Source organism: Nerophis ophidion, linkage group LG03 (genome assembly GCF_033978795.1).
Source record: "Nerophis ophidion isolate RoL-2023_Sa linkage group LG03, RoL_Noph_v1.0, whole genome shotgun sequence".
Lineage (NCBI taxonomy): Eukaryota > Metazoa > Chordata > Actinopteri > Syngnathiformes > Syngnathidae > Nerophis > Nerophis ophidion.
Genome location: NC_084613.1, coordinates 57,211,023 through 57,234,315, shown reverse-complemented (window position 1 = coordinate 57,234,315; position 23,293 = coordinate 57,211,023). Strand labels below are relative to the sequence as shown.

At 38.4% G+C, this 23,293-nt stretch overlaps 1 protein-coding gene across 1 annotated transcript; it reads left to right on the top strand.

Annotated features, from left to right (window-relative positions):
- The first annotated feature begins 805 nt into the window (after positions 1–805).
- On the top strand, positions 806–22,339 carry LOC133549844 (WD repeat-containing protein 35-like). Its single transcript, XM_061895680.1, has 29 exons — positions 806–932; positions 1,335–1,364; positions 1,435–1,552; positions 5,441–5,509; positions 6,907–6,999; positions 7,082–7,210; positions 7,372–7,505; positions 8,527–8,692; positions 8,781–8,926; positions 11,071–11,196; positions 11,318–11,503; positions 11,626–11,661; positions 11,767–11,827; positions 12,362–12,506; positions 12,834–12,903; positions 13,083–13,136; positions 13,227–13,333; positions 13,437–13,656; positions 13,848–13,928; positions 14,086–14,222; positions 14,324–14,527; positions 14,601–14,747; positions 16,138–16,270; positions 16,392–16,502; positions 16,809–16,973; positions 19,457–19,597; positions 19,704–19,860; positions 21,294–21,534; positions 21,731–22,339. The coding sequence occupies exons 2-29, from the start codon at positions 1,341–1,343 to the stop codon at positions 21,879–21,881; spliced, it is 3,552 nt and encodes a 1,183-aa protein (XP_061751664.1). The 5' UTR covers positions 806–932; positions 1,335–1,340; the 3' UTR covers positions 21,882–22,339.
- Positions 22,340–23,293: the final 954 nt, after the last annotated feature.

The window sequence follows — 23,293 nt, the reverse complement described above, 5'->3', positions numbered from 1 at the left end:
AGGATATTTATAGCGACGGACTAGAAAAAGAAAAAAAAAAAGTGAAAAAAAAGGCGATTGCATTTGGACTGATTCCGATGTTTTTAGACACATTTAGTAGTATAAATCTGGGAAATCCCTTCTCTTTCTATTGTGTTGCTAGTGTTTCAGTGAGTTAAATAGTACCTGATAGTCGGAGGTGTACGTCCACGGGTGTCTTGACGCGCAGTGTCTCAGGGGAGTCGACGGCAGCTATGGACGGGGCAAGCTGAGCTTTTCTCCGGTAAGAAGCGACTTTTTAACCACAATTTTCTCACCGAAACCTGCTGGCTGACATTCCGTCGTGTATCATGTTCGCTTGACCGCGCTCTGATCCATAGTAAATTTTCACCTCCAGGAATTTTAAACAAGGAATCACTGTGTGTTTGTGTGGCTAAAGGCTAAAGCTTCCCAACTCCATCTTGCTACTTTGACTTCTCCAATATTAATTGAAAAATTGCAAAAGAATCAGCAACACAAATCTCCAAAATACTGTGTAATTATGCCGTTAAAGAAGGCGACTTTTAGCTGTGTGTGTGCGTAGCGCTCATACTTCCTAAAAACCTGTGACGTCTTTCGTACACGTCATCATTACACGACGTTTTCAAGACGAAACTCCCGGGAAATTTAAAATTGCAATTTAGTAAACTAAAAAGGCCGTATTGGCATGTGTTGCAATGTTAATATTTCATCATTGATATATAAACTATCAGACTGCGTGGTGGGTTGTAGTGGGTTTCAGTAGGCATTTAAAACAAGTGTGTTTAATGGGCTGATACAGTTCAAACTACAAGTACTAGCAACTTCTTTAGGACTACAACTCCCGACGACACCCCACAGTGTACAGTTGTCACGGGCGACAGCAGGGAAGCTACATCCTCCATGCTACATCTCGGACGAAACGCTTCGAAACAGTTGAGTTTCCCCCCCTAAGACGTTAGCAATAACGTCATAAATAAATTCGGAAAAGCTGGTTGTATTTGTGTTTTTGCGACGGAAAACGCGGTTTTTGTTCGCAACCTGTTGCTTTGCGCGAGCTTAGCTAAGCTAGCTATATATTGGCTAAACAGTTACAAGCATTAAATGTGGTTGCGCGAAGTGAGATAAATGAATCAGTAATTTTTGACTATCCTTCTTTATAAACGTACTCTTATATGTTCTGCAGCCTCCACATTCATGTTTCCTAATAAATGACGAAATGACTGGTTACTTTGCGCCAGTGCTCCCAAAGCTAACCATTTTCACAATTTGTTACATACTGTTTACTGTGTGTTTACCCCACTCTGCCTCTTATTTCATGTCATTTATGTCTTAAGGACGCCATGTTTATCTACCTCAGCAAAAAGGTGAGTACTTTACTGAATTACATCTTACATTGACTATTTCAGGAACTAATGCGTTTTCTCTGTCTTTTAGATGGCCAGCCCCAACAGTACTCCCTTAAAATGTATCTCCTGGAACAAAGACCAAGGCCTTATTGCCTATGGAGGGGATGATGGTCTTCTAAAAGTGCTAAAACTTGAAATTCAGACAGGTACGTTCACAGTGGGGAGACCACAACCATAATTAGACCCTCTATGCTGCTTGACTGGGTATATAGTATGTTATGTAGGGCTGCGAATCTTTGGGTGTCCCACGATTCGTTTCAATATCGATTGTTGGGGTCACGATTTGATTCAAAATTGATTTTTTATCAATTCAACACGATTCTCGATACAAAAACGTTTTTTTTCCCGTTTTAAAAGGATTCTCTATTCATTCAATACGTAGGATTTCAGCAGGATCCACCCCAGTCTGCTGACATGCAAGCAGAGTAGTAGATTTTTGTAAAAAGCTTTTATAATTGTAAAGGACAATGTTTTATCGACTGATTGCAATAAAGTAAATTTGTTTTAACTATTAAACAAACCAAAAATATGACTTATGTTATCTTTGTGAAAATATTGGACACTGTGTTGTCAAGCTTATGAGATGCGATGCAAGTGTAAGCCACTGTGACACTGTTTTTATATTTTGTTTTTATAAATCTCTAATGATAGTGTCAATCAAGGATTTTTTAATCACTGCTATGCTGAAAGTATAACTAATATTGATACTGTTGTTGATACTATTCATTTTTGTTTTACTACTTTTGGTTTGTTCTGTGTCGTGTTTTTGTCTTCTCTCAATTGCTCTGTTTATTGCAGTCCTGAGTGTTGCTGGGTCAGGTTTGGTTTTGGAATTGGATTGCATTGTTATGGTGTTGCTGTGTATTGTTTTGTTGGATTGATTAAAAAAAAAAGAAGTTTAAAAAAAAAAGAGAATCGATTCTAAATCGCACTACGTGAGAATCGCGATTCAAATTCGAATCGATTTATTCCCGCACCCCTAATGTTATGGCATGGTTTATTTGTTTAGACATGTTTAAACAAGTTACAATAAGGAACATCATGCGGTTATGTTTATATGATTTAACAAAATGGCAGTGTACTGTATATCTTGTGCAGTGTACCAGTAGAGTGGAAAAACAAGTTGACTTTATATGCTGAAATGTGTTTTAATTGTATCCATTAAACCACATCCAACTGTATTTACAAAACGCAAAGTATGTGAAATTTCTGTCTAAGCACCACAAAAGGTCACAAGTCCGTCAGCCATTTTGAATATTCCACTCCCAATGTCTTCTGTAATTTACGTAGATTGACATCACTGGTGGAACAATTCTGCAATCTGACCATAGTATCAGATCAGTCGTACTGGAAATATGCAAAAAAAAACAAAAAACAGAGAGCTATCATTCATAATCCCTACATAAGACATGCTGTTTTTCTTGTTTTATGAATTCTAAGTCGTAAATATATAAATACATAAAAAGTCTGCAAACAATGGAGTCAATGAGTGCTCTCTATTCTGCCCACAAAGCCCACTAAATAACCATCCAAAACCCACCAACAATACGTTATACAAATATCGTTGTGGTTTGTGCAGCCCTTTGAGACACTGGTGATTTAGGGCTATATAAATAAACATTGATTGATTGATTGATTGAATATTAACCAAATATTAGCAATGTTGCTATTATTAACGCTAACACAGACTAACTATTTTTTTGCGGTAGAATGAGCTAAGTAGCCCTCTGCTGCTTTACTGTGAGCTGGCCATGATGTCCTGCTGCTCCTGCATCATCGCATCTCGGCTTTTTAAAGTTATTCTTGATTATAGATCATGCCTCTCATCTGAATATTAGGAGGATTTAGCCATAAATTCAGAATTTGTTCATCTGTGACATTCAATTTATACCCAGTGATGGAGACAAACACACACAACTGAAGACAGTGTCTGCAGGGAGACTTTTCATGATTAATTCTTCATTTAAAGTCGTCATCAAAGTAAGAACGGACATTGTACATTAAGAGATTGTTTTATTATGTTTGTAGTTTGTATTTCTTGTTTAGTTTAGCAATACTGCTACATGATGCTTAGTGTTTCACTAAAGCTGGATTTATTAAACATAGCTTCTAAAACTTTTACCTCATCCTCCTTATATTCAGGATCAAAAATATCATAATTTTTCACAAAATAATTGTTATTGGCTCTCAAAAAGTCTGCATGATTTGCATTGTTGTTGGTGGTAAGGGATCAATGGTTCCTACCTCTACATCACAAATAATGTGATGAGCTAGCTCATTATCTCTTAAAATGACTCGGGACTCTCCGTGGGATTGATACTATTTTGATCAAATCTATTTACTCGCAAACTTTGTAAGTCTTTCAGTGCCATAAATCAGATATACTGTATATGATAATAGCTTCAATATAGAGGCAACTTGTTTTTCCACTCTACTAATATTTTAAGTTAGAGGAAAAAAAGTAATGTTAAAAATAAAAATTGCGATCAATTGTTAATAATAGATAAAAATATATAACTTAGATTAAGTGGGGATACTAATTAAATATAAGTAATTTAGTGACATAAAATAGATGTATTATTGTAGAATGTTTTTCTGCCCCTTTTGCACATTTTGTTATTTCAGCAGGCTATAATTTAAGTAATATAGTATTATTTTCCCGTTCAATGAATGTAACGTCTCGCTTAATATTCCTTTCAGCTTACTTTGCTGCTCCGGCAATGCCACCTTGTTTTTTATTTTTAAGGCAACTTTATGAAGAACACCAGTGTGTTGTTATTCCTGCTAGACATTGGAATGCAGACTGTATCTCTATGTTGCTGACCTCCACATCCCCCTACTTTGATTGCATCAAGTTGTCCGCCTGTTGCTCTATTTAAGCAATACAATTGTTTTCTCTTGTCAGCTGCCCTGGCAAACGACGTGCATATGAGGTGGATCCCAGCCACAATCACATTTTTCATTCATTGCTATACAATGCGATCCTTTTCCCTATCTTGCCTGATAAAATTCAAGACCGTGATGTCAACAAACAGATTTTTAATTATGGTTGAGATGTGGGTCCTGGACAAGTGCCAAAAGAGTCCAAAGCAGTACAGAGATTTCTTTTAGTCTGTCGTCACAGGACGTGACATTGCTTGCTCTTGTAACTCAATAAGTATAGTTCATTTGTAAGTTTACCCGCTTCCAATTACATGAACAGTCTTTTTGAATTGTTTATTTAAGAGAGAAAGACAGAATATCAGCCACAAATGAGTCCTGTGACAGCCTTTATGTTAGCATGTAGAGTCTTGGATGAAAATATCCTGAGTCTTTGATGAAAATATGCTGACCGAAGTCAGACCTGAACTGGGTTATTGGTTAGTTGGTATTCCAACATGACAATGACTCAAAACATGTGGTCAAGGCATCAAAGAAGTAGTTCAAGAAGAAACCGATTAAGAGTCCAATCTTTAGACCTTAATCCCATTAAAATATTTAGCAGGAGCTGAAACTTGGACAATTGAAAAGTTTCTGTAAAGAGGAGAGGGCTAAAATCCCTCCAGTACAGGAAAACATATAAACAAGTACTTCAAATGAAAATCTTATTTCACTTAATCAAATACAAAGTAAATGTATTGTATACCTCTTTCTTAAGCCTGACAGCAAAGTTACTTTGTTCAGTTTACTTCTCATTTGCGTGGAATACATCGATTTCTAAAAAGTGTTTAGGATTATTTGAAACTGTTATGTAAGATCCTTGTGATTGAGCATTTCCAAAACAATAGTTCACACAGTTTGTAAGAAATCTTTTAAAACTCGAACCCAAAAGGATTTTGCCGCTTTCCTGGTACTTGTGTATCAGACCCTTTAAGTAGAACTGAACTGGTACCACCATGTCCACTCCAAACTGGAGGAACAATAAAGAAACAGTAAAAAGGCTGTTGTTACACCTACTCACAAGCTGTATTACCTCAAAGCTACTGTTTAGACAGACTTGTTTTAAATTTCACTTTGCTAAGAGTCGGCTGTCTTTTACTGTGCTTTCTCAACAGATGAAGCCAAACTTAAAGGTGCTGTACCCAGTAATTTGTCAATTAACCAGACACTGGGGGGACACAGTGGTGAGTTACCTACTACAACAGTTAGTGACATGTATTGTTCACTTACTGTAAATGGGAGCTGCTTTTTTTGACTCTCATTCACAATCCTTATGTAAGACAAGCTTTCTAATTAGTAATTAAATGCCAGCAAAAAGTCTGCTTACAAAGGAGCCTATGGGAGTTGCTCTATTCTGCCTTAAGCGCTTCAAAACATCCAAAACACTTCCATCAATGTTTCTTACACACACTCTAAGTATATTTGTTATGTAGTAATAGGAACATTCAAAATAACAATTTATATTTATGTGTTTTGCTCATTTTAAGCACACGGCAGCAAATTTATTTCATAGATGCATCACAACATTCACTTTTTCCTTCTACTACAACACAGTACAACTCATGCAGACATCATGAGAGCAAACAAACATATTTAAATATCACTTAGTAAACAATGTCTGCTCTCCCTGGGATGTGAATATATATTCCTGTTTAGATAATGAACAACTCCTAATCCTTGCAAAGGGTTAAGAAAAAGGGTTGGTGCAAACCAATGTATTTCTTGCCATTTCCAGGTCTAAGTTGGCTATCAGCGTTTACCAACTTCTCAGTCGATGTCAACATCATTTTACTATCAGGGTGAGAGGCATTATCGATCATCTAAAATAAACTTTCACAAGCTCAGAGCCAAGAAAGCGGCTCATCAGCTGATTATGTAAATACAGCAGCATGATTCAGTTGCCTAGTTAATATTTAGGTCACAAAATGTTAATGGAGGATTGTTGGCGCTTTTTGGGTGGTTATTTATTGTGTTTTATTGTCGGAATAAATGCAATAGAAGCATTGATGGCACCATTGTGGGATGGCGTGATGAAGTGGTTACAGCAGCCGTGCCAGAATCTTGAGTGTTTCAGGTTCGCTCCCCGCTTTTTGCAATCAAAATCACTGCCGTTGTGTCCGTGGGCAAGACACTTTACTCTTTCCCCCAGTGCCACACACACTAGTGAATGAATGATAGGTGGTGGTCGGAGGGGCCATAGGCGCAAATTGGCAGTCACGCTTCAATCAGTCTACCCCAGCTGTGGCTACAAATGGAGATTACCACCACCGTAGTGTAAATTTGGAGTGAATGTAGGTTCTCACTTCTCTGTGAGCACTTTGAGTGTTGATAGAAACGCGCTATATAAATCTAATCCATTATTATTATTATTAATGACGTCATGGCTAACATTGGCTCCTTTGTAAGGGGACTTGTATTAACAAGTTAGGATGCATTAAACAAAAAGACAAAAGTGCTATTGTCTTTCATAAGGATTGTGAATTATAGACAAAATTCTCAAAAAATGCAATTTCCCTTTAAAGAAAAATCAAGCACCAGCAAACAAGAATAAGACACCATGTAAACATTGCTACACTTCCAGGTGCAGTACAAGTGGTTACATGGAACGAACAATATGAAAAACTGACAAGCAGCGACCAGAACGGACTCATCATTGTATGGATGCTCCACAAAGGTGTTTGCAGCCTCTGACTATTATCTGATTACCATCTTGTATTAAGTGTTGCTTCAGTAAATGTTGTCCTCCTTTTTTGAAGGTACGTGGTACGAGGAGATGATAAACAACAGGAACAAGTCTGTTGTGAGGAGCATGAGTTGGAATGCTGACGGCCAAAAGATATGCATTGTGTATGAAGATGGTGCAGTCATTGTTGGATCTGTCGATGGTAATTAATTTAATAACTGAAATATACTTAGTCAGGATTATAACATTTTCCCATTTAGCTTAGTACAAAATCCAATCTTATTCCTTGAGAAGAACTGCTCTGTTCACACACTTGTGTGAGTGGATATAAGTTTGGATAAAGGGTTGTTTTTTTTCTTTGAGGTAACCGGATTTGGGGAAAGGAGCTGAAGGGAAATCAGCTGGCTCATGTGGCATGGTCTCCAGACAGCAAAATCCTGCTCTTTGGCATGGCCAATGGGGAAGTGCAAATCTTTGATAATCATGGCAATTTCATAGTGAGTATTTGTATATTCTAGACTTGGTTAAAAAAGATGAATCAAGGTAAAACATGTTTTACACCTTGGTTTTCTTAGTGTCTTTATGGCAACAGACTGACTCTCAAATGTTTTTACTGCATCCAGTAGATGGAATGCAGTGCAGCTGCACATCTTTGTGGTGGAGACAGTTTTTTCACGTGGTCTTGTGATTCCAGCTCACAAGTTGACACAAGAGGAAGAGACGAACATATTGCACTGCAGTCTGATTGATGGATGCTCCAATCATAAGATTACAAAAATAGTCAACTATAATAAATATAACTCAACTTAGTCTTGATACTAATCATAAAATATTAATAATACAATATAATGTCTGTTTCCCGGCACAATGCTAGAACATTTGAGCCTTTCTACCTCATTCTAAACATAATACGTCGGCGAGAATGAGGACGTTCAATGAAAGGCTCAGACTCCCAAAATGCAACACGGAACGACACAGTAGGTCCTTCATACAGACAGCCATCAGACTGTATAATGCATATGTTCCTTCTTGACTGCACTTAAATGTAGAATATATGTATAATATAATTATATTATTCATATATTATATGTATTATATATATATGTGTATATATATATATATTCATATATATATATATGTATATATATATATATATATATGTATATATATATATATATAATATTATATTATATTATATTTATTATTATTGTCTATTGTGAGCGAACTTTGGTGCTGAATTTCCCCCAGGTATGTATAAAGTACTTTCTATTCTATTCTATACAGTTTATGGTACTGTATTGAATTTACAGAAAAGGCTTAATGTTGCATACATAACACCACACAAAGAAACCGTTTACACACATATGCAGTTTAAAGGGTGTTGTACCACTGAACAGGTTCTGTGCCTTTACTTCATGGCACTTGAACAGTGCAGGTGATCACTTCAAAAACAGTTACAATATCCAAAAGTGTTTTGTCTCAATTTGTTTGTTATGTGCATTCTGCATTCTGTTACAGATGAAACTGACCATCAGCTGCCTAACTAATTTGACTGGAGCTGTCAGGATTGCTGGTATTCACTGGTATGCAGGAACAGGCGGTTACATAGAACCTGACTGCCCGTGTCTTGCTATTTGTTTTCAAAATGGAAGATGTCAAATTATGCGTTACGAGACCGATGAAAGTAAGGCAGAATTTTTATTCCCCCGTTTACCCTCAAACTTCCGACATGTTTACCGAAAGCACTGAGCTATGTTGCATTTCATCCGCAGACCCAGTATGCATTGACACCTCAATGAATGTCGTCAGTATTCAGTGGAACCATTGTGGTAGTGTGATTGCGGTGGCTGGTTCCCTCAGACCATCAAATTCAGATGTAGAAATCAATGTGGTGCAGTTCTACACACCATTTGGAGAGGTGAGGGTGATGTTTTCGATTGCATATGTTTGGGTCAACGAACTAATGTAATGCCAATGCAATACAACACAGGATAGCTTTTCTATTGTCGTTTTGTTTTGGCTCACTGGGCCTGTTCACTGTCACATAAACTGGTACATAGGTCAGGAGGAGTGCCTAATTTTGCTCCAAAATGTATACATATTCATACTGATCTCTTTCAAGCTCCCACACAAATCTAACTTAAAACATTTGTATGCAGGTACAACAGTTATAACCTTTAATATATTGGTATGTGGAATTCAATTATGGACTGGAATAAGAAAATAAGTCAAACAATGTATAGTACTAATATAATCTTGTTTAAGAAACTGTTCAAACTGCAAGTGTTTGAATAGTACAAGGAAGAAGAATTATAAAAAATATTGAAAATGTTATTATTTATATCATTCATCTCATTAAGTGAATCATAACTGACTTTACTATTTGAGAGGCAAACTGTTGGATTTACAAACCCCGTTTCCATATGAGTTGGGAAATTGTGTTAGATGTAAATATAAACGGAATACAATGATTTGCAAATCCATTTTAACCCATACTCAATTGAATGCACTACAAAGACAAGATATTTGATGTTCAAACTCATAAACTTTTTTTTTTTTGCATATAATAATTAACTTAGAATTTCATGGCTGCAACACGTGCCAAAGTATTTGGGAAAGGGCATGTTCACCACTGTGTTACATCACATAGTCTTTGAACAACACTCAATAAACGTTTGGGTACTGAGGAAATTATTTGTTAAAGCTTTGAAAGTGGAATTCTTTACCATTATTGCTTGATGTACAGCTTAAGTTGTTCAACAGTCCGGGGTCTTGTTGTTGTATTTTACGCTTCATAATGCGCCACATATTTTTGGTGGGAGACATGTCTGGACTGCAGGCGGGCCAGGAAAGTACCCGCACTCTTTTACTACAAAGCCACACTGTTGTAACACTTGGCTTGGCATTGTTTTGCTGAAATAAGCAGGGGCGTCCATTACAACGCTGCTTGGATGGCAACATATGTTGCTCCAAAACATGTATGTACCTTTCAGCATTAATGGTGCCTTCACAAATGTGTAAGGTATTAATGCCTTGGGCATTAATACACCCCCATACCATCACAGATGCTGGCTTTTGAACTTTGCGCCTATAACAATCCGGATGTTTATTTTCCTCTTTGTTCCGGAGAACACCACGTCCACAGTTTCCAAATATAATTTAAAATGTGGACTCGTCAGACCACAGAACACTTTTCCACTTTGCATCAGTCCTTCTTAGGTGTGCTCGGGCCCAGCAAAGCCGGAGGTGTTCCTGTGTGTTGTTGATAAATGGCTTTCGCTTTGCATAGTAGAGTTTTAACTTGCACTTACAGATGTAGCGACCAACTGTAGTTACTGACAGTGGTTTTATGAAGTGTTCCTGAGCTCATGTGGTGATATCTTTTACATACTGATGTCGGTTTTTGATGCAGTACCACCTGAGGGATCAAAGGTCTGTAATATCATCGCTTACGTGCAATGATTTCTCCAGATTCTCTGAACCTTTTTATGATTTTACAGATCGTAGATGGTCAAATCCCTAAATTCCAAATTTGACAATTTGCTTAGAAATTGGTGACCCTCGCCCCTTCCTTGTTTGTTAATTACTTAGCATTTCATAGAAGCTGCTTTAATACCCAATCATGGCACCCACCTGTTCCCAATTAGCCTGCACACCCGTGGGATGTTCCAAATAAGTGTTTGATGAGCATTCCTCAACTTTATCAGTATTGATTGCCACCTTTCCCAACTTCTTTGTCACGTGTTGCCGGCATCAAATTCTAAAGTTAATGATTATTTTTCCCCCAAAAAAAATGTTTATCAGTTTTAACATCAAATATGTTGTCTTTGTAGCATATTCAACTGAATATTTGTTGAAAATGATTTGCAAATCATTGTTTTCCGTTTATATTTACATCTAACTCAATTTCCCAACTCATATGGAAACGGGGTTTGTAGAATCAATTGATGTAAATTGTCCACAAATGGAGAGCATTTTCTACCTGTGATATGTGTTTTAATACCTCAGTGGAAAAATAGAATTGCAGTATCAATTCAATCCTATTCGACCATTTTTACACAGCACTTGAGAACCTTGAAAGTTCCTGGGAAGCAGATGACAGGACTTGCCTGGGAAGGTGGAGGTTTGCGTATCAGCTTGGCTGTCGACTCCTACATTTATTTTGCCAAAATCATACCAGATTACAAGGTAAATGGCGAAGGTAGTCAGTTTAAAAACAGACTAATAGCCAGGAGGAAAGATTAAGGCAAGTTACGCATCCTTCCAGTGATGATTCAGAAACTCCAAACTCTTTTGTGCTTCTTACCAGTGGGGATACTGTTGCAGTACAGTGGTGTACGCTTTCACTAAGCCAGAGCGCCAGGATTACTGTGTGATCTTCTGGGATACCAAAAACAACGAAAAGTTTGTCAAGTATGTGAAGAGCTTAATGTCAATTACGACTTCAGGGGACTTCTGTACTTTGGCTAGTAAGGCTGATGACACCCAGCCTCAGGTATGACCACATTTACAAGTCTATGTTAGTCTTGTTGTTGTAGTACTACTGTTGTATATTTTTGAAAGAAGTACAGTACATACATGGTATATTCTTTAGTTGCTTTTTCTCATTCCTTGCAGGGAAATGCTGAGTTAGAGTCTGGGAGTCATGCAAAGGTAACGGCATGCTAAATACAACCACACATACTTAAGTAATGAATACATGTTCAAATAAAGAATGATCAAAAAAATAATGAATATCAATTCATGCATGTTTTTCAGTATGTCCTCATTCTGTGCAACTCAATTGGTACTCCACTGGACTCAAAGTACATCGACATAAGTGAGTTACAACTAACTGTTTTAATTGGTTATTTATCAGTTAGTTTTTGATCCAACAAACGGAATGGACCAAGATGTTGATGAATGACTTCAAGCCAATGTTTGAACTCACACCTTGTGGATAGAGAAATGGTGGTCGACGCTCTGTCTCCTGCCGCCCGCAGTAACAACTCCCACTGACTCACAGCATTCTGTAGCCTATAGACAGCGAGCTGTGGGTGTCTTCATATATCACAAATATTCAGCATTCAGTTTCAGTGTGGTAGAGCCAAGTGTTTACTGAGGAGGCAGAGCCAAGATATTTCAGTCTACATTTTTGCAGAACTGTCATCTAAAATATGCTCCAAGTATTGCAGCTTTTAAATACCAGGAGAATTGGGTCAAAAGTCATAAAGGCATCACCTTTTTTGCCTTTTTATTGTTTTGGTATATTTTTTTCACCGTATTTTGTGCTCAGATACACAGCTTTATTTAGGTGGAACATTTACTGTATCTAACCTACCAAATTAAATCTTCCATTTATGTCATTGTTTAGGTCCTCTGTTTGTCACCATGACCAGAACACATGTGATCACTGCATCCAAAGAAGCGTTCTACTTGTGGCAGTACAGAGTGGCAAATAAATTAACTGCACTGGAGATTAACCAAGTAACCAAAACAAAGAAGGAGGGAAGAGAAAGGTGAGTTATTTTTGTATTTTTTTTTTGTTGGGGGGGGCATAGTGGAAATGAATCTTAACAGGATGACAACAAGTTTCTCCAATGTGCTTGTGCCAAGACTAACAGTACACATCAAGCTGGTCATGGAAAGTTACAGTCAGGCAATATAACCACAGACCAAAAGTCAGTGTCTGAAATTTGAATGAAATTCATTCATCTGCATTTACTGCCACTGAGGCTCCAGACTGGCACCTATTCTGCCAGTGCTAAGATAGCACCTGCACAAAAAGTCACCCCAGTTCAACCGTCTGATTTGTTCTAATGTACTCTCACTTTGTGTCTTTTTAGGGTGTATCACATTGACAGCAGTCCAACTGGAGTCAATGAGAATGGAACAGACTTCACAAATGCCTTCACAGTAAGTGAAATTGTGGCTCGTTCACCAACAATTCTTGTTCTTTGGGCTAATGCTCCCTTTTTACAATACTTGCACACTGAATACAGATGTTTTTTTGATTAACTTATTAGTTGCATAGGTTTATGTATAGACAACATATCAAAATAATTTAAGTTGTCTGCTTATCTTTTATTTTTAAGGCAACAAGAGATCCTATCTGTTGTATTACAGCCACGGATAAAACATTAGTTGTGGTATGTACATCTTTGCTTTTACATCAATTTGAAATTTTTAGTCATGCAATTAAAGAAGATAAGTACATTGTAGCTCGTGTGTGTTTTCAGGGCCGGGAATCGGGTAGCCTCCACAGATACAGCCTGCCAAATGTTGTTCTCATACAGAGATACACAATGAACAGAGCCCACCATCTCTCTTTGAACTGTAACTCCAGGCAAGCTCGGATTGTTGCTATTTTGCGTATTGACTGTGCCACAGTGCTGTAACCTATTTGGTCAAAATTTATTTTTGGATGTTTCATTTAATATTTCTTTCAGTCGTCTGGCCATTATTGACATCTCAGGTGTGCTGACTTTGTTGGACATAGAAGTTCATTCATCCTCAGGTGACACCGTGGGCAGTCAGGCTTTTATAGGGGATTCATCAAAGCTTGAACGTAAGGATGTTTGGGACATGAAATGGGCAAAGGACAACCCTGATCTGTTCTGCATGATGGAGAAAACAAGGATGTATGTCTTCAGGAATCTAGACCCCGAAGTGAGTGATTTACTTCTTTTGTGTCGGCTGCATCAATTTACTACCGCTTCTGTCACCAAAGTCTGCAATCTCAAAGCAGATGTAGAAAATCTAATATAATGTACATCAGCAGTAAAATCACGTTCATCTGTGAGTAGTTGAGAGTTTATGTGAAAGCATAATTCCTTTGCTCAATGTTGTCTTGGAAATAGGAACCCATACAAACATCAGGATATATATGCAACTTTGAAGACCTTGAAATCAGATCTGTCCTGCTTGATGAAATCATGAAGGTATTGTTTTGCTGCTTGAATTTCAAAAAGCAGAAAGGTTTACAATTATTAAATTATCCATGTTGACATGTCTCCCCTTTTAAGCTGGACCGTGATATGTGTGGTTAGAGCTAATGATGTAGACTGTGTGCTGCTCTGTGAACGGCATTTTTTACAGGACCCAGAGAGGCCTAATAAAGACAACATGATCAACTTTGAAATCCGTTCCTTGAGAGATAGCCGTGCTCTCATTGAAAAAGTGGGAATCCCAGACGCTTCACAGTTCATTGAGGACAATCCCCATCCGAGACTTTGGTAAATGCACGTACATGGTTTTATGTTGTGTTCCCAACATACTACAGTATTCAGCCCTGCTAATATCAGTTTTACTCCTCCGTTTATTCTCAACACATCAGGCGACTGCTCGCTGAGGCAGCTCTCCAAAAACTGGATTTAAGGACCGCTGAGCAGGCATTTGTCCGCTGCAAAGACAACCAGGGCATAGAGTTTGTCAAGCGTCTGGGAAACTTGCAGAGCGAGCCCATGAAGCAGGCAGAGGTGGCAGCCTACTTTAGCATGTTTGAAGAAGCCGAGCGGATGTACTTGGACATGGACCGCAGGTATATTGAACTACTTTGTTTTGAACAAGATTTTGCTTTTGTTATTTTAATGAAATCGTCATATGTTTTTTAGGGACCTCGCCATTAGTCTTCGAATGAAGCTTGGAGACTGGTTCCGGGTGCTCCAGCTACTTAAAACTGGCTCTGGGGACTGTGATGATGCTTTACTGGAGCAGGCCTACAATGCAATAGGAGACTACTTTGCTGACAGACAGAAGTGGTATTGGCAATTTTAATGGATTAATGGTTGATTGCATATACATTCTTACAGGGTGTTGAATAATACATACAGTTTTCCTATATAGTTATGTTGCAGGCTTAAAAGGGCAAGTTTTTTTTAGCTTAAATGTTGCATTTCCTAATATTTAGCGCATTTAATCTAGCACAGTGTTTTTCAACCTTTTCTGAGCCAAGGCACATTTTTTTCATTGAAAAAATCCCGAGGCACACCACCGGCAGAAAATATAAAAAAATAAAATTCAGCAGCCGATATTGACAATAAAAAGTAGTTCTCACAATTGTTTGATATGAATTCAAATCATAAATAACCATGCAACACTTTAGCTCTTGTCTCAAAGTAAGTGTGCTGTCACGACCTGTCACATCACACCGTAACTTATTTTGAAGTTTTTGCTGTTTTCCTGTGTGTAATGTTTTAGTTCTTGTCTTGCGCTCCTATTTTTGGTGGCTTTACCTGTTTTGTTGGTATTTTCCTGTAGCAGTTCAATGTCTTCCTTGAGCGCTATTCCCCACACCTGCTTTGTTTTCGCAATCAAGACTATGCAAGTTGTTACTATCCTTCTTTGTGGGGACATTGTTGATTGTCATGTCATGTACGGATGCTCTTTGTGGACACTGTCTGCTCCACATGCTGTAAGTCTTTGCTGTCGTCCAGCATTCTCTTTTTGTTTACTTTGCAGCCAGTTTAGTTTTAGTTTCATTTTGGATAGACATCCCGAAGCTTCAATGGCTTTTGTTAGCGGCACTCGCCTTTTGTTTATTTTTGGTTCAAGCGTTATATACCTTTCCTTCACACTGTCTCCCGCTGTCTTCTGCATATTGTGATCATGACAAACCATGTTGACATCTACAAAGCAATTATCTACCTGCTGCCACCGACTGATATGGAAGAGTATTACATGGTTACGCTGCCGAGCTCTTGACAGTGCAGACACTCAACAACGGCACATTTGCGGATTGCAATTGCTGGTTTGCTAAAAATATTTTTAACCCAATTAGGTGAAATAACATAATCTCCCACGGCACACCAGACTGTATCTCACGGCACACTAGTGTGCCGCGGCACAGTGGTTGAAAAACACTGATCTAGCAAGATAATCAAGCTAAGATCATCAAAATGTTCTTGAGTCCTGGTCAAAACTGAGTGTTGTTCTTTTTGTAAAGGCAACATTTTTGATACAGTTCTTTCTTAAAAATCCGTAATATTTACCACATTGGAGATTTGTTTTTTAGCATACAAACAAAATGTTTGACCCCCTGGAACCAATTAACAGCGATACATGAGTGATGACTGTTTTATCTTGTAGCTTTTACAGCAAGAAGATAATAATTACCTTTTCAATCTGTCAAAGGCATTTTTTTCTTTGCAGGGTCAATGCGGTGCAATACTACCATCAGGGCCGCCACCAAGAGAAGCTGGCAGAATGTTATTATATGTTGGAGGACTATGACAACCTTGAGAAGCTGACCAACTCACTCCCAGAAAACCACACACTTTTGCCAGTAAGCTAAATGTCGAGTACTAACTTCTAACCCTAACCCAAGTCTCCAAATGTCTGGTAGCAAGTGGAGTATCAGGAATTGCAGTACCTACCTCCTGACGTTTCCCACTACTGTGCTATAGGAGATTGGCCAGATGTTTACTACTGTGGGCATGTGCGAACAGGCTGTGAATGCCTACCTTAAATGCAACCAGCCCAAAGCGGCTGTTGACACGTGTGTCCATCTGAACCAGGTGAGAGTTTTTTGACATCTCAGTAGCCACTGTGGCACCCTGCGGTCCTCCCACCTGTGTCCACCACATGAGTTATATTTAGCTTGGCCGTGTGAGTACGGCTCTTGTACTTAGCCGTCACAAGGAAAATGTAAAGAAGACGTGTCACTAACTCAAAGATGTGTGTTCAGATTAAATAACTTGGATTTCTACTATAAAACAAAAATAAAATGTGTTCTCCCCATCTTCATTCCAGTATCATGCACCACAGATAATGGAGTTCTCTTACCTAAATTGTATATATTTTGTCTATTTCTTTCACCTCAGTGGAACAAAGCCGTGGAACTTGCCAGGACACACAACATGAAGGAGATAAAACCTCTTCTTTCCAAGTATGCATCACATCTCCTTGAGAAGAACAACATTTTGGAGGCGGTGGAATTGTATCAAAAGGCTCACCATTTTCTTGATGCTGCAAAACTCATATTTAAGGTATACTAAATTACGGTACTCATATTATTAGTTATTTTCACCACTACCCATTTTTATGTTTTTATAAAATAATTTGCATGTATAGGTTTTATTACATATATGTTATTACATCCATCCATCGCAAAATATTTTCTACCGTTTGTGCTGGAGCCGTTTTTTGTATAAATATTAAAATTGTCCCATTGGTGTTAAACTGGTGTCTAATGTTGAGACAGAGCTCACTGTATGATTTTAGTACAATTATTCTGGTAAGCAGCTATGACACTGCACCAATGTGATCTGAAATAAATGTGTAATTAAATACTGAATGGCTCAATGGTAATATTATTTTAATTTAAAAAACCCACAAATATCCTTGTCCCAAAAATGTACACATGCTTTTGTATTTGTTTTGTAGTATATTAAGTTTGTGTGCCTTATTGTCCACAGGTGCTGAGATTGTTTGTAGTCACAAATCAGTGTCTCCCACATAACTGTCATTTACAGGAGTTGGCGTGGTTGTCATCATCCAATTTGTGTATTTGCCATGTTGCATAAAACGCAAAACAAATGAACTTTTTAGGTGGTTGTTAAGAAATATGTGCTTTCATTTTAATCTCCAAAAGTGTCCAATGAGACCACATAATGTAAAGACTCTCTGAATAGTCACTAAATTGGCAACACGGATCCATCCTGCTACGTCTTCTTCTTGGGCAGAACATGGGCCTCATGTATTAAGACTTGCGGTGATTTACTACTAAAAACGGTATCAGATCACATACAGAAAACGTACGCACAAACAAATTTAGAAGTAGTAAAGTGTGTGCACGCATTAACCCAAACACATTTATTTTGTGGATTTCAATCAACGTGGAATTGAGTGCAAATGTTGGCAGCCACTCCCTGTCCACGCCCCTTTATAAATACACAAATCATGTTTAAATTAGCCATATACCTGAGATTTCCCATTCCACAGTCAGAAACACAAATATAATGAGCAAGACAGCAAAAACGAAAGTTTCTGCTTCTTGCTGGAGTGTAAAAATGTACTCTATTCCAATATTGTTGGAATTTAGTGCAACAGTGATGTGCCGGGGTAAAGGTGTGGCTTAGTATTTCATACTTTATGCACAGGTTTTTAACATTAGGTACACTTTTCCCACAGACTTTATCAGGGGTTGGTTTGAAAGATCTTAAAATAGAGTTCAGATAAAAAAAAAACAGTGACTAACTTTAACTACGAGTTGGGACGGGATATAACATTTGTGGGACACATATGCGCAATGTGCATTGCAGGGATTAACATTTGGACAATTACATAAATAAATGTAATCAGCAAGAAGCCATATATTGTGCACAATGCCAGTTTGTAGTCTGTTCCCAACCATGCTGTTACTTAGAATGTAATGCGTGAAACCAGGTCCCATTACTACGATGTTGCTTCATGACGTTTGCGCATCCCCTATGATCTGTACGTTGATCGAATGAAAATGTTTCCCTTTGACAAATTCGTCATTTGATGGCGAGCAATGTGTGTGCAGTTGATAGCTCCGATTAATTACATTAGGAAACTGGCTGTTGCTTCAAATTGTGCTTTAATACCAATACCAGGCAGCCTGTTCTGTTCATGCCTGCCGCATTATTTACCAGTTAAAATGCATTTTGAAAAATTCCTTCCTCATGTCTTTCATAATGATTGTGAAGGATAAGCAACATTCCAAAGAAGTGCAATTCCCCTTTAAGTGCAGTCTTTTACTCAAATAATTATTTGCAGTGTATGCACATTTCACCGCTGCTGACACATTTTTTGTCCAGCAGCAATCTTTATAAACGAGGCCTCAGGTGCTTTTAAAAAGCAAAGTTACGAGGCCATCTTGTGTGCATAGTTGTAATGACACAAGACTCTATAATCCATCTATCCATTTTCTACCGCTTGTCCTTTTTGGGATCGTGAGGGATGCTGGTGCCCATCTCAGCTAAATTTGGGTGGAAGTCAGTGTACACCCCGGACAAGTCTCCACCTCATCACGGGCCAAAGATTGACAACATTCACAAACTAGGGCCAATATAGTGTTTGTTGCCAATCAACCTATTCCCAGGTGCATGTTTTTGGAGGTGGGAGGAAGCCGAAGTACCCGGAGGGAACCCACGCCGTCACAGAGAGAACATGCAAAGTCCATAGCCCAGGGACCGAACCCAGGACCTTTGTATTGTGAGGCACATGCACTAACCCCTGTTCCACGGTAGCACTGCCCCAATTGTGGGGGTCCAAATGTATTAGTAAGGGGCTCATATTTATTTATTTATTTTTGGTAGCATTTTGAAGTGGTGATAAAGTCTCCCCGCCTAAGACAAAGAAAATGCTCATACATTCCGAATATGTTTCATTAACTGGGGTATTAGTCATGAATAAAGAAAAAGCCTGGACAGTATGTAGGCCTAGACAGTAGTTAAATGTGTTTGTGTGAGGAGTAGAATGTGAGATTAATGGCCACTGTTTCCAGATAGCAGACGAGGAAGCCAGAAAAAGGACTCGGCCGCAGAGGGTGAAGAAGCTTTACGTGCTGGCTGCTCGACTTGTAGAAAATCACCATGAGCAGAAGAAGACGTCACAGCAGAGTAAAACAAAAGGGAAGAAATCTGAGGTAGGCAATTTGTGATATGTTTTATTTATGTTTTTTTAGAAACATTATTTATAAAATGGTAAAACAAATGTGTTCCTTCTTTCATTTAAACTTTTGATGTTATTAGGCAACGTTTGCACTTGCTGGACTGCTGGAGGAAGACGCAACGTCCTCTGACAATCGTGTTCTTGACAACGCGTGGCGAGGAGCGGAGGCGTATCACTTCTTCCTGCTCGCTCAGAAGCAGCTTTATGAAGGTTACGCAGAGAACGCCATGCACACAGGTAGACCGCCAACACCAGACAGAATAGGATTTGAATCTGATCACAGGAGAATTGTGTTCTCTTCCTGAAACACTCCCAGCTGATCAAAAGTGGACTTAAATTAAAAAACGAGACATCAGTTTAGTTCAACAATTTATTTCAAATTTACACATTTTGAACAAAAAAAAGCATCTTCAATACAATATTTTCATTTACAATTAAAAAGAGACATGTTGTCGGGCAGCAGGGTGGTAAAGGGGTTAGTGTGTCTGCCTCACAACACGAAGGTCCTGAGTAGTCCTGGGTTCAATCCCGGGCTCGGGATCTTTCTGTGTGGGTTCCCTCGGGATACTCCGGCTTCCTCCCACTTCCAAAGACATGCACCTGGGGATAGGTTGATTGGCAACACTAAATTGGCCCTAGTGTGTGAATGTGAGTGTGAATGTTGTCTGTCTATCTGTGTTGGCCCTGTGATGAGGTGGCGACTTGTCCAGGGTGTACCCTGCTTCCCCCGGTTGTAGCTGATAGGCACCAGCGCCCCCTGCGACCACAAAGGGAATAAGTTGTAGAAGATGGATGGATGGATGGATGGATGGATGTTGTTTGTCCAAAAAGGAGGAAGAAGCAAACGGTTATATTGTCTTGCCCCATCACTCAGAATATTTTAATCCATACATTATCACCTGACTAGTATTTTAATACAACAGCATACATATTTAACTTCATTCACCTATAATCACAACAATAAACCCACACCTCATTTCATCAAATGTAGTTTGTACAACAACATAACCCTTTAAGATATGTTATGTTTCCTTGGTTGTCTTTTTGTGTATTTCTTTAGAAATTGCCTTCAACTTCTTGTTTATGTATTGCTTTAGACATATCTAATTGTGTCACCTGCTTTTTTTTAAAATTCTGAGTCATTATCCCCTCAGGTAAACGTATTTGTTTGTACATTTCCCAAGTGACGTAATAAGGCAGTGATTCTCATAAGGTCTCTAACTAGTGGTATGCCAAAATCACATATTGTTTGCACCCAAGTGCAGCTGGGCAGCTCCATTTTGTATAACAATATTCAAGTATAATAACATGTAGATACAATATAGTATCACGTTGCATTTACTAATAAATACTTACAATTCTGTGAATAAGACAGCTAAACTGAAATTATTCAGTATTATCATAAAATTCCTTTGTACAAAAATACCTAAACGCCTGATACTTTACCGAGGAAACACAGTATTAAATGTTTAATAATAGTTTTTCTTGCATGATTAGTCTAATCAGTAGTCTTGATCTGATACCCTGAAAATCACCTATCACTAAGACTTGACAAAGAGATTTATAAATCCATTTTTGACAGACATGAGACAAGCATGTTTACGAAGTTAACCTGAGGTGCTGATCCTATATAACTACGGTGACAGTCATATTTTCTGATGTGTTTGAAGCCCTGCACCTCCGCGAGTATGATGACATCATCCCCGCAGTGGAGATCTACTCTCTTCTGGCCATCTGCTCAGCAGCCAGCAGGGCGTTCGGCACGTGCTCGCAGGCCTTCATCAAGCTGGAGTCTCTGGAGAGTCTGGACCAGGAGCAGCGGCTTCTCTATGAAGATCTGGCCTTGGAAATCTTTACCAAACACGCACCAAAAAACAGCCGCAAACTGGAGCGAGACGCTGCAACTGAGGGGTGAGAAAGCAAAGAGAGTTAGTAAGATTAAATGTCTATGGAGGAAATGCTTTGATAATGCAAACACACTTACATTGCCAAGGTAGATTTGTCTGAAATACATCACACAATTTTGAAGAAAGGCATGTTTAATCTCTTAAATGGACTCTCAGATTTATATTAAATTGTCACTCACTTCCTTCTTTTTCTCTTTTAGGGTGGCAGAAAAGTTACCCACCTGCATCGTGACAGGTCTGCCCATCCAGGACTACCACTTTTGGATGTGCAGCGAGTGCAAGCACTGTGCTCAAAGCCAGGAGATCAGCAAATATAACTACTGCCCGCTTTGTCACAGCCGTGTAGGCTGAATATAATTTCTTATAAATTCTCTTTATTTTTCTGTATATAATTCATTATATTTTTGTAAAACATGCATTATATCACATAAACAACCAATTCACATTAAGCACTCACAAAAAAGGGCATAGAGCATTTTTTCTGCTCAAAAGGGAATCTATAAGCAGATTGAACTTCCAATAACCAGTCCTTTACTTTAAACATTTTTTTAATGTAAGAAGTTACTGTCATGTCCAGTACGGCTGGTTGTTTTTTCTCCTTATTCATGAGCTCATTAACTAATGTAGCTACAAATACAGAAGAAAACTTACTTCTTCTTCCGAAAAGGACAACAAAGGATTTACTTTTTCCCTTAACAGTACAGTTGCTCTGTTCTTTCAACACTTGGTTGTACATTTCAGTCATATTCAATCAATCCTTTCAGGACCTGATGTTCAGGATTAATTAAATGGTGCATTTTGATAAACAATTTGCAGTAAGAGCGATATTTTTTGCCGTATTGCAAGTTACATTGTGTTTTATTTTATCATATTTACATAAACTGTACATTATTTTTCAATAGGTATTGTATGTTAAGACAATTTAATGTTTGTGTGAATTACTTGATTGTGAATTACTTTTTGTAGGTTTTTCAAAAGGAAAGTAAAGGGTCATATTTAGGCCCTAGTGTGTGAATGTGAGTGTGAATGTTGTCTGTCTCATCTGTGTTGGCCCTGCGATGAGGTGGCGACTTGTCCAGGGTGTACCCCGCCTTCCCCCCGATTGTAGCTGAGATGGGCGCCAGCGCCCTCCGCGACCCCAAAAGGGAATAAGCGGTAAAAAATGGATGGATGGATGGTTTTACATTCCTTACATGAATGCCACAACGTATGGAGTTGCCTCTCAAGATGCTCCTTGTCCGCCATCTGCAGGCAACAAACTATGTGTTCAATCCTAAATGCAGCAGGCGTAGTCCTTACATGAACATGTCACCATTTTCCTGTTCAGATTCCAAATTCTAGTATGTAAAGTTGGTAAAGGTCTCCAGTATATTACCTTAGAGTATCACAGTCACCCTGTCTTTTGTATTATCAGAAAAAGGTGCATTATTGTTGAACTGAACTGCATCAAATTGAGTAGCTGTTAGCATAGCGCCTCTCATTTAATTGAATAAACTCATACACACTATATGAACAATTAATATTAGTGTGTTGGTGTACTTAATGAAATGACCAATGACCTAATATATTTGGCATTTATCTTCAATCGTATGTTAAAAAGTACAACGTGTTGAACGTGAAAAAAAATACATGACACACGACAGGTGTTATTGCACAGTAAGATGCGGGCTGCTCTGCACTGTGCGTAAAAGTCGTCTTGCACGTTGCCTCCCTGCAGTGAAGTAGCCGGCTGGACACTGCAGTCCACCTGCAACACTTCGTGC